General features: G+C 49.5%; 2 protein-coding genes across 3 annotated transcripts; both read right to left on the bottom strand.

Annotated features, from left to right (window-relative positions):
* Positions 1 to 4,438: 4,438 nt before the first annotated feature.
* VAMP1 (vesicle associated membrane protein 1) lies at positions 4,439 to 9,222 on the bottom strand. 2 transcript variants are annotated; one of them, XM_036393878.1, is made up of 5 exons: positions 9,182 to 9,222; positions 8,360 to 8,519; positions 7,389 to 7,547; positions 7,107 to 7,158; positions 4,439 to 6,706 (listed from the first exon to the last, which is right to left on the bottom strand). In XM_036393878.1, coding segments are annotated over exons 1-5 (390 nt in total). In that variant the 5' UTR covers positions 9,184 to 9,222; the 3' UTR covers positions 4,439 to 6,689. The 2 variants fall into 2 exon arrangements, with proteins under 2 accessions (XP_036249771.1, XP_036249762.1); XM_036393869.1 differs by having other exon boundaries at positions 4,439 to 7,158.
* A 2,281-nt stretch (positions 9,223 to 11,503) lies between these two features.
* On the bottom strand, positions 11,504 to 12,258 carry MRPL51 (mitochondrial ribosomal protein L51). Its single transcript, XM_036382804.1, is given in 3 exon segments — positions 11,504 to 11,775; positions 11,969 to 12,203; positions 12,205 to 12,258. Coding segments are annotated over 3 exon segments (471 nt in total). The 5' UTR covers positions 12,244 to 12,258; the 3' UTR covers positions 11,504 to 11,578.
* Positions 12,259 to 12,346: the final 88 nt, after the last annotated feature.

Genomic DNA, 12,346 nt, shown 5'->3' with positions numbered 1-12,346 from the left:
CCTTTGAGATGCTAAACACATGCTGGTTGTACTACTCCTGCCTTGATTACCTAAAAGCACTTTCCAATTCCCAGCAGAGTGATTTTATTCTTTTTCACATACACACACAAATGCTATGTTCTTTATTGCACAAATATTCCTGCTTTTACAAATTTTATCGCAGTGCCCAGCTGATAATTCTTGTTTGAAAGTGAAGATAATGTCTCTCTGCTAGGAATGGAAGCTTGCAATCTGGGAGGTGTCCTTCAGCAAGGGTGACAGTCCAGCAGGAGGGAGGGGCCTGAAACAAGCACTTAAGAGGTGTGGAAACATGTATTCCTCCTAGGAGGCCCCCCACTAGAAAAAAAATCAGAGCTTCTGCAAACATGAAAAAAATCCATTTTCTAAATGAAGTAAAAAAGAGTGAGCAATCAATGAAATCTCAAAATTGCCTCTGTGAAGGTACTTTCATGTTCTGTAAAAACACTGCCCAAGAGGCAGAGGTAAAAGCTAGGTTTAGTTGCTCAAAGTAACTTTGGCCACAATTAAAATACAAAAGGCAAGCAGATAGAGGAGCTAGGATGCTGCACCCAGTTCTTGGTCACAAATTCAGTACTGCAGACTGATGCATTGGGTGTTTTCTAGCACATGAATGAGCAAAAACCTGACACTGGACACAAAGCTGTTTGCTTCACAAAGCCACCTTTAGATCAAGAAAGGATAAAGAGCAGGTGCAACACCTCAAAACAGTCTTTGTATACCATAAACATACAGTGATTCATATGGTAAGTATGATATTTCCTCAGTATCCAAAGAGTAAGACACGATTCTTCACATCACAGAACCATAAATAACCTTGTAATAACCATAAAATTGATGAGACCTGCTGCATCATGCATAGTCAAGTGGGTGATTAAAGCAAGATTAATCAGAGGCATAACTACTTGAAACAGTAAGTTCTCTTCATCAATAAAGAAATACAGCTGCAGAAGTTGGTGATGTATTCCCTGGGGGAAGCTTGAACCATATCCTATCTGTTCCATACGAGTGTTAAAATGCAAAAAAAAAATGGGTTTTGACTGATGAACTCAAAGTAATGGCACCATTCAGGATAGCTGTAAATCCAGAATTAAAAGCCTGTACAAATGTGAAGCAGTTATACAAGTTGGTAAATAGATGAGCCCTCCCTGACCTGCGAATCAGTGCAAAAATTGCCATCTTGGGAGAAATCAGGGGCTTGTTCCAGAAATAATCCCTACATTTCTTGTAGGCTGGCAAGACCACAAATGAGCTCAGCAGATGTATAGTGAGCTTGGCCTGGCTGAAAACAAGAGGCAAGGCCAGCAGTGCTGGAGTAAGAGCCCAAAAATGGGAGTGTTTCACTGAGAACATGAAAAATTGGAGAAAAGGGAAGAAAGTATGCAAGTATGAGGGATCTGCAGGTCAGCAAAAGGCAAATTAAAGGTCTGAGCTGGGGTGAATTTGTACAAGAGGAGAAAGTTGAGGGGATGCTCAGTAGTCATAGATGTGTTAGAGGCATAGCAGAGTTATTTTGTGGACATGGAAAACATGCAGGAAACAGCTGAAGGTTGTGTCTTTTTGGACTGGGAACAGATGCCAAACTATTGTTTTTCCATAAGAATTAAGGTAATAGAGGAAAGGCATGGAAGTACAACAGAAGTGTCTAGGGAAACTAGAAAAAAAATGAGACAACCATCACTTTGGAAAATAAACAATATATTTAGAAGAACAAAACTCTGCTTGCTGGAGAGCTTGAGAGAAGCTGGATAGATAGGTCAAGGATTGTCTGCACAGACTGAGGTCAAACTGAGAAAGAACTTGAAGAAAGGGTTACCAAGCTCTTGGGACAGGTTCAATAAAGTCTGAGGGGTTACAGGCTACATCAAGAAATGGAAAGGGCGGTAGTGCTGCTGGTGAAAGGACGCAGGGGAACCACAGAGATCAGGAACACACCAGAGCCACAGCCACGTTCAGTCACAGTTCTTTGTATTTAACAATATGCAATATTTAAAGGGGGCTTGTAAGCACAAGAGGGGAAAGTGCCTTCAGTTTCCAAGTGCATGCTTAAAAGCACTGAACTAAAAAGAGCTTATAATCTTTATTAATTTTTTAATACATTTATGGCAAATTTAGTTTTAAAAAATAGTACAAAGGCTTTTGGAAAAGAAGCCTCTGAGGGAAGAACATAAAAAGAAAGTGTCATTTAGTCCTCTGCAGAAATCATTTAGTGGATCTGTGCACTGAAGGAAAGGACATTATGAGGCTGTTCATATTTGAAACCTGGGGAGCAAGTAAGGGTGTTCTGTGTAAGTGTTGTACTCTATCTCAGGCCAAAAATAGGTCAAATATTATCAAGAGTGTGGAGGCTCAATATCCAACAGACATGGCTGAGCTGCCTATTTGTAAAACCTGTATCTTTATCTGTTACATCTCTCAGAGCAATCATTTGTTTAGAGGTCAGAACAAAGATAAAACCTCCCCCTTATTACCTCCCTTCACCAAGTTAAGGCTTCCAACCCCAGTGGATACATCAGAACAGGGACCTCTGTCACTTCCCAAGGAAGCCAGGTTCATTAAACAAGTGTTGATGCTGCATTCCAGCTGTGAAGAAAAATCTGTCTTGCCCATCATCATTTGGCTGCTCTCCAGCTGAGACAACAAACCCCACCACTGCTGAGAGCCTGCACCTGGCTTTGACCAGCACAGAGACACCTCAGGAAAGGCCAGAGCAATGCCTCAGGCATCTGGAGATATGGAGGTTTAGGGTATTCCATTTAGGAGCTGTACAGTTGAGGCTTTTCTTCCACCACATCTGAAGACATCAGGATGAAGCAGTTGATATGGGAGCTGCATTTTGCACAGAATGGTTTGGGCTGGAAGCAACCTTAAACATCATCTTAGCTCCAACTCCCTACCAGGCAGGGACACCTTCCACTACACCAGGTTGCTCAAAGCCCCATCCAACCCAGCTCTGGACATCTCCAGAGATGGGGCATCCACAGCTTCTCTGGGCAATCTGTTCCAGTTCAAAGGCATGTTAAGCATGTTCCATGTTTAAAGGCAGAGCTTGACTTTTTAATTAAACATTCAAAGAACTATTCTCCCAAAGCCTTGGCCTTGCTTTTGGAGCACATTTAAAATCCTGCTTTGTCTGGGATAAGAGAGTACAGGAGCAGCAGAAACGCTGATGCAGGTAAGGATGGCACCTCAGAAGAGCTTCCAGTAGAACATGGTATTTTCAATGCCTAAGAGAGGATTTATGGCTAGACATGCAAGTCTTTGCAAACAGCCACAACATGACTCATGAACTGGGCTCAACCCTGGGGCAACTTTCAGGGTATGTTCAGCCCCAGCTCTGTGCTCCAGAGCAGCTGCCAGCTTTGGAAAATTAGCATTCAATCCCCAGCTTTGGCTAGGGACTTGGACACTGCATCATCAACAGTCCAAAAATGCATCTGTCCCATGAAAACATCTTCCCTATTCCCCTACATGAGTGAGGCTGAGAACTGACAGGAACGCAACACAAAACTTGGCAGGAATTGTAGCACGACTCGTTTGTTCAGGTTGTGCAGGCCTGAACTGTGGGGAATTTTAGACTGTACATGCTGCTTTAATCCACCAGCCAGTCCAGACACCCTCCTTTCCCAGGAGGGCTTCCATCTTTGAAGAATAAGTCTAGCTGCCTTGCTCCAAATTCACCATTGAGTTGTTCCAGTGTGTTCACTGTTCTGGTGTGGATTTTGGTGACGTATAAGACTGGACAAAGACTGATCATAAGGGAACCAGAAGCCACATGGAAGATTGGTTTGCAACCTAGCTTTTGTAGCAATAAGGGCAGATAAGGGCACGAGTACCTAATTTTAAAAGAAGTCTGCACTGGACAAAGCTCTGTCATTTCCTTTTAATGAGTTTCAAACATACAGTGAAGCAAAACAAAGGGGCACTTACCTTTATTCCAGTCATGCTACAAGATATATTGTGAACAGCATCCTACTCTTGGAGGTCTTCATTTGTGTCCTGAGCTTAAATTCCAACACCAATGGATAATTGTTTTCTGGGTTTAAGGATCTGAGGTTATTGAAATCCAAAGGCAGCACAGCCTGAGAGCCAGAGCTGCCCCCAACACAATAATGCACAGAAGGCAGTCCCCTGAACAAGACACTGGCTGGATATTCAGTGGCTGAAAGTAGATTTGGCTTGGGCAGCCTCTTCTCCCAGAGCTTCTGCTTCTCACATCTTGTTACAGACTTACCAGAGTCAGTCCAGCACACTTGGAACTACCATCATTTTACAATGGAAAAGCAGCCACTCTCTGAGGGACAGAACTTCAGGTATGTGCATGCTATGGAAGTCACAAAAAAAAAAAAAAAAAAAAAAAAATTCCAGAAGTTCGGTATCCCAACCCCTTCCCGCTCACTGACAGACCAGACAGACTCAGTAAGGTGGTGAATCGTGTTTCTTAGAGACCATTAAAAGTACATGAGCTGATTTCTAGAACATGCCAGAGGAGATTACAGTTGTGTTTATAGAGGAAGTAAATAAACTGCACGTGCATGAGTGGCTGTGATGCTGTGGGCAGCAGAGTCCCTTGCTTTTACTAAGAGGGCCTTGGTGATTTGTATTGCCCATGCACAGAGACACAAAGGAGGGGAAAGGGAGCAGAGGAGGAGGCAACATACAACATCTGAGAGAAAGAAATGAAAGAGACAGCCTAGGGGGACCTCAGCTCCCAGAGAGACAGGAGGAATGGGACACCAAAGGCTTGTTTAGAAGAGTTCAAGAGAATTGCTGGTCTGGGGGCCTCAAGCTTGTAAAAGCCTACCCCCTAAAATGAGAGCAGGAGGTGGCACAAGCAGGCCCTGGCTCCTCTTCAGCAGATGCACTTCTGACCGTCCATCCCATCTCAGTTCCAGGGAATTAGGGAAGTGCTCAGGGGACGAGGGCTGCTTCACTCCAGGTCTTCATCTCTGCCCTCCCCCAAGGTGGAGAGGAATGGAATTGCAGGGAGATGAACTCAAATGAAAACGCTGGGGCATGGAAGTGAGCATGCAAAACCTAGCCCCTTGCCAGGTGTCCTGGGAGGCAGAAAGGGGCTTCCCCAGCACGTCCAGTGAAATAAAAAGCATCTGCTCCTCCCATCTTTTGTACTTTGCTCCTATCTGGGAACTCCAGTGATGTCCTCCCTGCCTCCTCTTAAGCCTAAACAGATCCCAGTGTATTCTAGAACAGAGGCAGAGCTTTCTAAATTAAAGGAGCACCCTCTTTCCAGTCTAGATTACAGGCTACAGCTCAGCTTGTTAAAAAAAGTTAAAAGACAAGATACACATTCCTCAGAAGACTCTACAGAAACAGGGCAGCTCATTTAACCCATGTCTGACAACCATTCAAACAACTCACAGCTCCTGTTACTTTTGATGGAGAAGAACAAGGGAATCACTCACAGAAAGCCACAGCCACAAGTTTACTTCCATCAGAAACCACCCTGGACCTAAATTCAGGAGAACCCACAGCAAGTAGGAGGATTCAGTTTGATCAGCAAGATCTCTAGAGGCATAAGTTGCCAAACTGGGACATCTGATGCCACTTTGCAATATCCATGCCCAGAGCACCATTTCCCTTTGAATCCCCAGCTAACCATTTCAAGTGTTTTCTAACTCCTGCTGAAAGTTAGGGCTTTGTGGCAGCAGAAACAGAGCAGAGATTCTTAATCAGAAAGCTGTGCAGCTCATTTAGTGTCATCTGGAATACCTCCAGCCCCCTCACCTCTATCTGCTGTGGCAGTGAGCTTCCTCGACCTTCAACCCAGTCACACAAAAGCAAAACACCAATTCCCATTCTGCCACTACTCCAAAGCCTTCCTTCTGGAAAGCTAGAAGACAGTAGGAAGCTACAAGGTCCTGGCTTGTGTGTGCATAGATGAAAGGCATATTTGACTAATTGTTGTTCATTTGTTCCTTGTGGAGAGAGGCTTTACTCCCACACATGGGTTTTAGATGGTAGCAATGCCCCTTTCACTGAACTGTGTTTAGCCTGTTACACTTGACTGAGGTAATCATGTAGGCCCTCCTTTATAAAAACTGAAATGGCCATGTTCAGGCAGCAAGTCACCTGGAAATAAGGACAGGCAGAATAAATCATTTCTTCAAGTGCTCACCCCTCCACAGCTATAGAAACCTACATCACTACGTGTAGCTTAGATGGCTCACAGCCACTGGCCAACACAAACTAGCTTTTATTTCAGAAGCTCAATGAAAAGCTCAAGTCATGCTGCCACTCTTTTTAGGCAGAACACTAAAGGCTCTCACATGCTGCAGGTCCTTCATCCCAAAAGGCACTGTGTTAAGGCATTCTTATTTTGCTAGAGTTCACACAGGCACTATTTGACAAGCTTACACCCAGAAATAAACACAAAAAGTTCTCTGCAGAAGAGCAGGAGCAAATAGCTACCCACTCTTCCTCAGCTTCCCTTTCCTCTAAACTTAGAGGATGCTCCCTAAAGCTGCAGCAGCTATTGAAAAGGTTACCTATGTTTAGTAAGCAGCTCAGAGTCCTATAGAGAAGATAAATTAAAACCAATAAGGAAATCAATGAAGAAGCTAGGTGAAAGGGAAGGAAAGGAAAAATTCAGAGGCAAGAAGAGACAGGCAAGGTAATAGGGTACAGGAGGTTGCAGACTGAAGGAGCCACATTTAAGTAAAAAAGTAGACTGGAGACAAAGCAATAGAAAAAAGAAAAAAGGAAAGAACAGAAGGGCAAGTTACACCAAAGGTCCCTCAGAGACCTCCAAACCACCCACCAGGGAACGAACTTGCCAACCCACCCACTCCAGGGTAAATGCCCCTCATATTTACAAGCTTATCTGACCTGGCAGGCAGAATTTCCCATTTCTATAGTGATGGCATTCCCCATTCCTCATATTACTAGGTAAAGCATACCATTTCCACACTAAGTGAGGGAGTTCCAGCACTTCTACCTCCCTTTCCCAAAGACTGGAGTTGACACTTACACAACTAAGATCCTCAAGACCTCAAAAGAAAAAGGAAAAGTTTAAAGTACTCTAGAGGTGGTATTTCCTCACCTTTGAGCCTGAGGTTTTTCGTACTTACTTGCAATCACCACCACCACAAGGGCACCAATCACTCCCATCATGATCATCATCTGAAGAAAAAGATTGTCCAAGAGCAGTACTCAGAACAGATTGACAAGCTCCCATTCTTCCTGACAGCCAGGGAACCTAAGCCAGGCCCCAAAGGCAAGACAGCCAAAGCCTCAAAGCCTTCCCACAGTGAAAGAATCTTAAGCATTTGAAACTGTTAGCAAGCCTCAGGTATACTTGAAAGCTCTGCAGGAGAGGAGTAGCCCAGCTCCCTCCTGACAAGGAAACTCACCTTGCAGTTCTTCCACCAGTACTTCCTTTTGAGTTTGGCTGCACTGCTTTCAAACACTGAGGCGCCGGCCTGCAGCGCATCTGCCCGGTCATCCAGCTCTGACAGCTTCTCGTCTCGCTGCAGCACCTTGTCTACGTTTACACACATTATATCAACCACCTGCAGAAGGAGAACGGTAGGAACAGTTGTATTGTTAAAGACAGCTGAAAATGTAAGAGGAGTTACTTAGCCATTAAGTGATGTTGCAATACTAACCAACAAAAAACATGAACAAGAGTGGGGGAAAGATCAGGGTAAGAAAGAAGTGATTTCAAGTCATTGCCTACTTTGGAATGAAAAAAAAAAATCCGAGAGTAACTGTTAAAACATCACTTCAAGTACACTTCAACCATGTCCTCAGCCTCACATTCTCATCTGCTTCTAAGAGCCCTCCATTCCAGCAGCAAGCCAAAGCCACCCTCGGTATGAGAGGAGTCCGGCGCTCACTCACTCCCCGGGAGCTGCAAAATCACCTTATCAGCTTCGTGCTGCTGCCCCGGTGAGGCACACAGGCGCTACAGCAGCCAAGCCACCGGCTCTGATCCCGGGAAGCCAGGCGAGGGTTCCCCACATCACTGCACACAGCGTTCCCTTGGAGCAGCCCGCAGGGATTAAGAGCTGTCCTGGACGCCGTACAGCTTTATTCCCAAAAGAGATGCGCGATAACGAGATACCAAAAGAATCTAGCAAGCCTGGTCCTTGGAAGTCATATCTGGAATGAAGTGGCTTTTAAACATAAAGCAATCTCTCCTCCAGCTTCTTTAATAGGTTTGCCACCCTATTTTTGAGTATTCAGCATTAATTAATTTCTGGCTTTGGCATGACAAAAGGAGCCACCCCTCAGCGCCAGACACGGGTCGGGAACACCGCTGCTGCTGCAGAGCGGTGGGAGAAGAGCCCAGGCGTCCCTCAAGGCTGGCAGAGCTACTGACCTCCTGCACTTGTGCCTGCGTCTGCTGCAGGCGGCGATTGCTGGTCAGGTTGGGGGGAGCCCCGGGGGGACCCCCGCCGGGGGCTGCCCCCTCGGGAGCGCCTCCTTCGGGAGCTCCTCCTTCGGGAGCGCCGGGAGCAGGCTGCTGAGCCGGGTCAGACCTAGGGGAGCACACGCATGAGCCAAGGGAAAACTCAGCCGCTCAAGAGTGAACCCCCCAAATGCGGGGGGGAACCCCAGTGTCCCCAGGGCTGCAGCAGCGCTGGCAGCAGCCTCGGCAGCCTGCAGCCTCGCTGGATCCCGCCGCATCGGGAACAGGGAGACCCCAGAGCAGGGGCAAGCCCAAGGGAGCAGCGGGAATGGAACGAGCCTCTCGCCGAAGGAGCTTGCGGGTGCGGTCGCGCCAAACACTGCGGCCTCCCGGGGGAACAGCGACCTGGCCGCACGGACATGACCGGGACCCGGGGAAGGAAGGTGGGGGAAGAGGGACAGGGAGAAGCGCGGGGGCACCAGGCAGCACCGGGCTGGGCGCAGTGGTGGCCACCGGCCAGGCTGGCTCCGGCTGGGCCCCGCACATCATCCCCACTGGGGCACGGCCCACGCACCCACTCACCCACGCAGCCAGCGGGGGAGCGGGACCGCCCGGGGGCGGTGCGGGCAGCCCAGCCTGCGGCTGCTGCAATGCGCCACCCGACCCCACCGCCGCCAGTCGGGACGCGGGCTCTGCACCGACCCCCGTCCCTCACGCTGCAGCAGCACCACCCCCGCACCGCGCCCGCCGCAGCTCGCCCACGGCCGGTCGGTTGGGTGGGCGGACACTCACATGGCCGGGCCGGAGGGAAGCAGGACCGAAGCACGCACGGAGCTTCGTACCGACAGTGCCCCGAGCCCCCGGACTCCGCACTTATAACAGCGCGGTCCCGCCCACAGAGCCAGCAGCCAATCAAAAGTTGCTCCGCAGAGAGATGCAGCTCGGCACCGCCCCTCGGTTCCTCCTCAGCCAATCAGCGCTGCGCGCCCTGCGGAAAAGGACATAAACCTAGCCCCGCCCCCAGAGCGCCACAGGTTTAGCCCCACCCCGCCGTGTAGCTGCCCAATGGGAGCAGCGCCCTGCGCCCCGCCCCCGGCTGGCCCCGCCCCTGCAGAGGTCCCGCGGTGCCGGCCCGGGGGTGCCCGGCGCTCCCTCCGCCGCGCCGCCCCGCTTCCCACCCACGGCCCTGCCGCGGGACCCGCCGGCCCCGACAGCCCTCAGCGGGTCCGCCGCGCTCCGTGTAGGTCAAGCAGGGCCCGATCGTGGTTACCTGCACCCTTTTGGAGCCCAGCCCGGCTGGCGCCGCTGTGGTTGGGCCGCGGAGCGCTCCCGAAATCCCATCTCCGCAGTGTGCCTGTTGGCTCTGGCTAAGCCGCTGGCCTTGCAATTAAGAGATGGTGTCGCTGGCCCACTTCCAGCATACAACGCGTCATGAAAGCGAAGCTGAACAAGTCCCGATCGAGCTTCTGCAGCCTCCTGGGAGAAATGAGGCTCCCACAGCAGCCCCAAGAACGGCAATGTGTTTGAGGTTTTTCCATCTAAATATCTGGAGAAGCCTGCTGGATCAGAACGGGAGATTCTCCAACTCAGGACAAAAAAGGGGACAAGAGTGTACTGGACAAGACTCTTCATACAGAATTTCGCATGGTGAGTAGACAGTGACAAGCATAGGCTCACACACTACTTTTTCCTTCCATAAGGTGATGCAGGATGTTCATGTAAGTTTTTAGTGTCAGATCTCACAGATGATTAGGTACACAAGACTGGTATGTTACAGATTACAGCATAGTAACCAGAAGATCGTGGTTACAAGGTGAAGAAGAATGCAGCGTTGTGACTAGAGACAGGTGATTTGCAGACAGGAGCAGTCTAGCACTGACCTCAGAACTCCAGGTTTTTACACTCTGCCTTCAGATGAAGGCACAAGTTGAGGAAGAAGCTTCTGTAGGCTGGCAGCCTTTCCACTGCAGTCTGAGCACCGTTCCAATAACCACTGCAAATAAGTTTGAGCTTATGGAATTAGTGGCCACAGAGTTTTTGCCAGGTTGGTGCTGAGGGATGAAGAGATGACAAAGGGTACAAGATACTTTCTCTGATACTTTTCCAGTTTCTGACATATTTTCAATCAAGGATTTGCTATTCCTGCTCAGTCTCCACTTGGATCTGTGCAAGCTTCCAGAATCCACAACACCTTTTGGCAAGTCCCACAGGTCTGTCACCCTGCCTCTGAAAATGTGGACTTCAGCTGTTTAAACAGAGAGTTTGCCATCACTTTCCTCAGGCTTAGGCCTAAAGAAAGTTCTTTCCATTCATTCCTTGCTGCTTCCAAACAAATGCTTTTGGAGACAGAGCAGCATTGCTCTGTAGCAAGATGCATCAAGTCAGCAGATAACTCCCTGGATTACTTAGCATCTAAATTAACAACTAAGGCAGAATTGGTTTGCAAATGCTGCTCATCTAATGGATTTTCACAAGTGTACTGCAGTGTTGGACTAGAGGGATGCCAGCTGTGATTCACTGTCACTTCTCCTCTAGAGGAACTGGCAACAGTTACAGAAAACTAGAAGCTAGAATTTTAAAAACATTTAAATACCTGAATTACTTTTGCAAATCCTGCCTAAATTATAAACAAAAGGCCATTGGTCATAAAGTGTCATTAGCAGGGGATAAAGTCATCAAGAGTGTGGAATGAGACAAATCCCATTCTTAAGACAAGTTTTGATGCACTTCAACTAACATTTGGATCATTCACACTTAACTACAGATGAGTGGATGGCAGTGGGGAAAGCCATGAGCAGGAAGACATATTAGCAGGACCTCGTGGCATTAATTTGAAAAATTTGGCTATGAGGAAAAATCTAAGCTGGAGAATACTGGAATTGTCATGATGTGTGAACCTGGGGCTCAGAGACTGAAATGATACTAGAAGCCTGGCCAAAAAACCAGAGGAGCGGAGGGTCAAGTTGTGGGATGCAGGTTGGAATTGATGCCTGTAAGAAGAACATCAGAAATGACTGAGGGAGCACAGAGGAGCTCAGGCCTGGAGCAGGAGCAGGACCTTGGGACCTGGGTAGAAATAGGCAGCAAAGGTTGTAGAAAGCACTGGGAACTCAATTGTGTGGAAGCTGGCTTTATTCTGACTGCAATGCCACAAAACGACACTCCACAGGCTGAAGGCACTGCTGTTCCCTAGCGGTGCTTTCCGGTGCGATTGAAGCGCTTGTACAAGTAGCGGATCCTCTTGTTGAGTTTGTGATAGTCCTCTGCAAACATCCGATCGCCCACCATCCGCTTCTTGCGGAGGCACCTCTGCAGCTCATTCCCCCGCCAGCCTCGCAGCCAGGTGGGCCCCATGATGAGATTCTTCGGGTGGATCTGGAAGCCGCCTGAGAAGAGGAGAGCAGAGACAGATGAAGCCAGGCCCTGGAGAAGGCTGTTCCCAGGGCGGCCGGCCCCCATCCTCCCCGCCCTGTCGCTGCTGGCAGAGGCGCCATCCCGCAGGTGAGTCCGGCCTCCCTCCCCTCCCGCCCCGGGCGCACAGCGCCGGGGAGGGAGCTGCGGACGGGCTGTGTGTCTTACCCAAGATCCCCACGTTATCATACACCCCGAACAAGGCCCGCTTCTTCGTCCACCGATCTACCGGCTTGCGCTTGGGCGGCTCCTTGATGCGGATGGGCCGGGAGAGCCCTGCCAGGGGCGAGGACAGCGGCACGGGGAGGCCGGGCCGCGCGGGGGCCCAGCGCGCCCCGCCGCAGTCGCTAAAGCCTCGCTCGGCGCAGGGCAGGGGAGTGGCACGGCCCAGCAGGGCCCGGCCCTGCCGCCCGCAGCAGGTGCGCTGCTGCCGCCGCCGCCATGGGGAAGCCCCCCGGTGCCCCGGGGAAGAGACGGGACGGGACGGGAAGCGCGGCGGCGCTGCCGGACCGCCCCTTCCGCCGCCAAGCGCAGAGGCGCGCGGGT

This window comes from Molothrus ater, chromosome 2, assembly GCF_012460135.2.
Source record: "Molothrus ater isolate BHLD 08-10-18 breed brown headed cowbird chromosome 2, BPBGC_Mater_1.1, whole genome shotgun sequence".
NCBI classification, from domain to species: domain Eukaryota; kingdom Metazoa; phylum Chordata; class Aves; order Passeriformes; family Icteridae; genus Molothrus; species Molothrus ater.
This window is presented reverse-complemented; position numbering and strand designations above follow the sequence as displayed.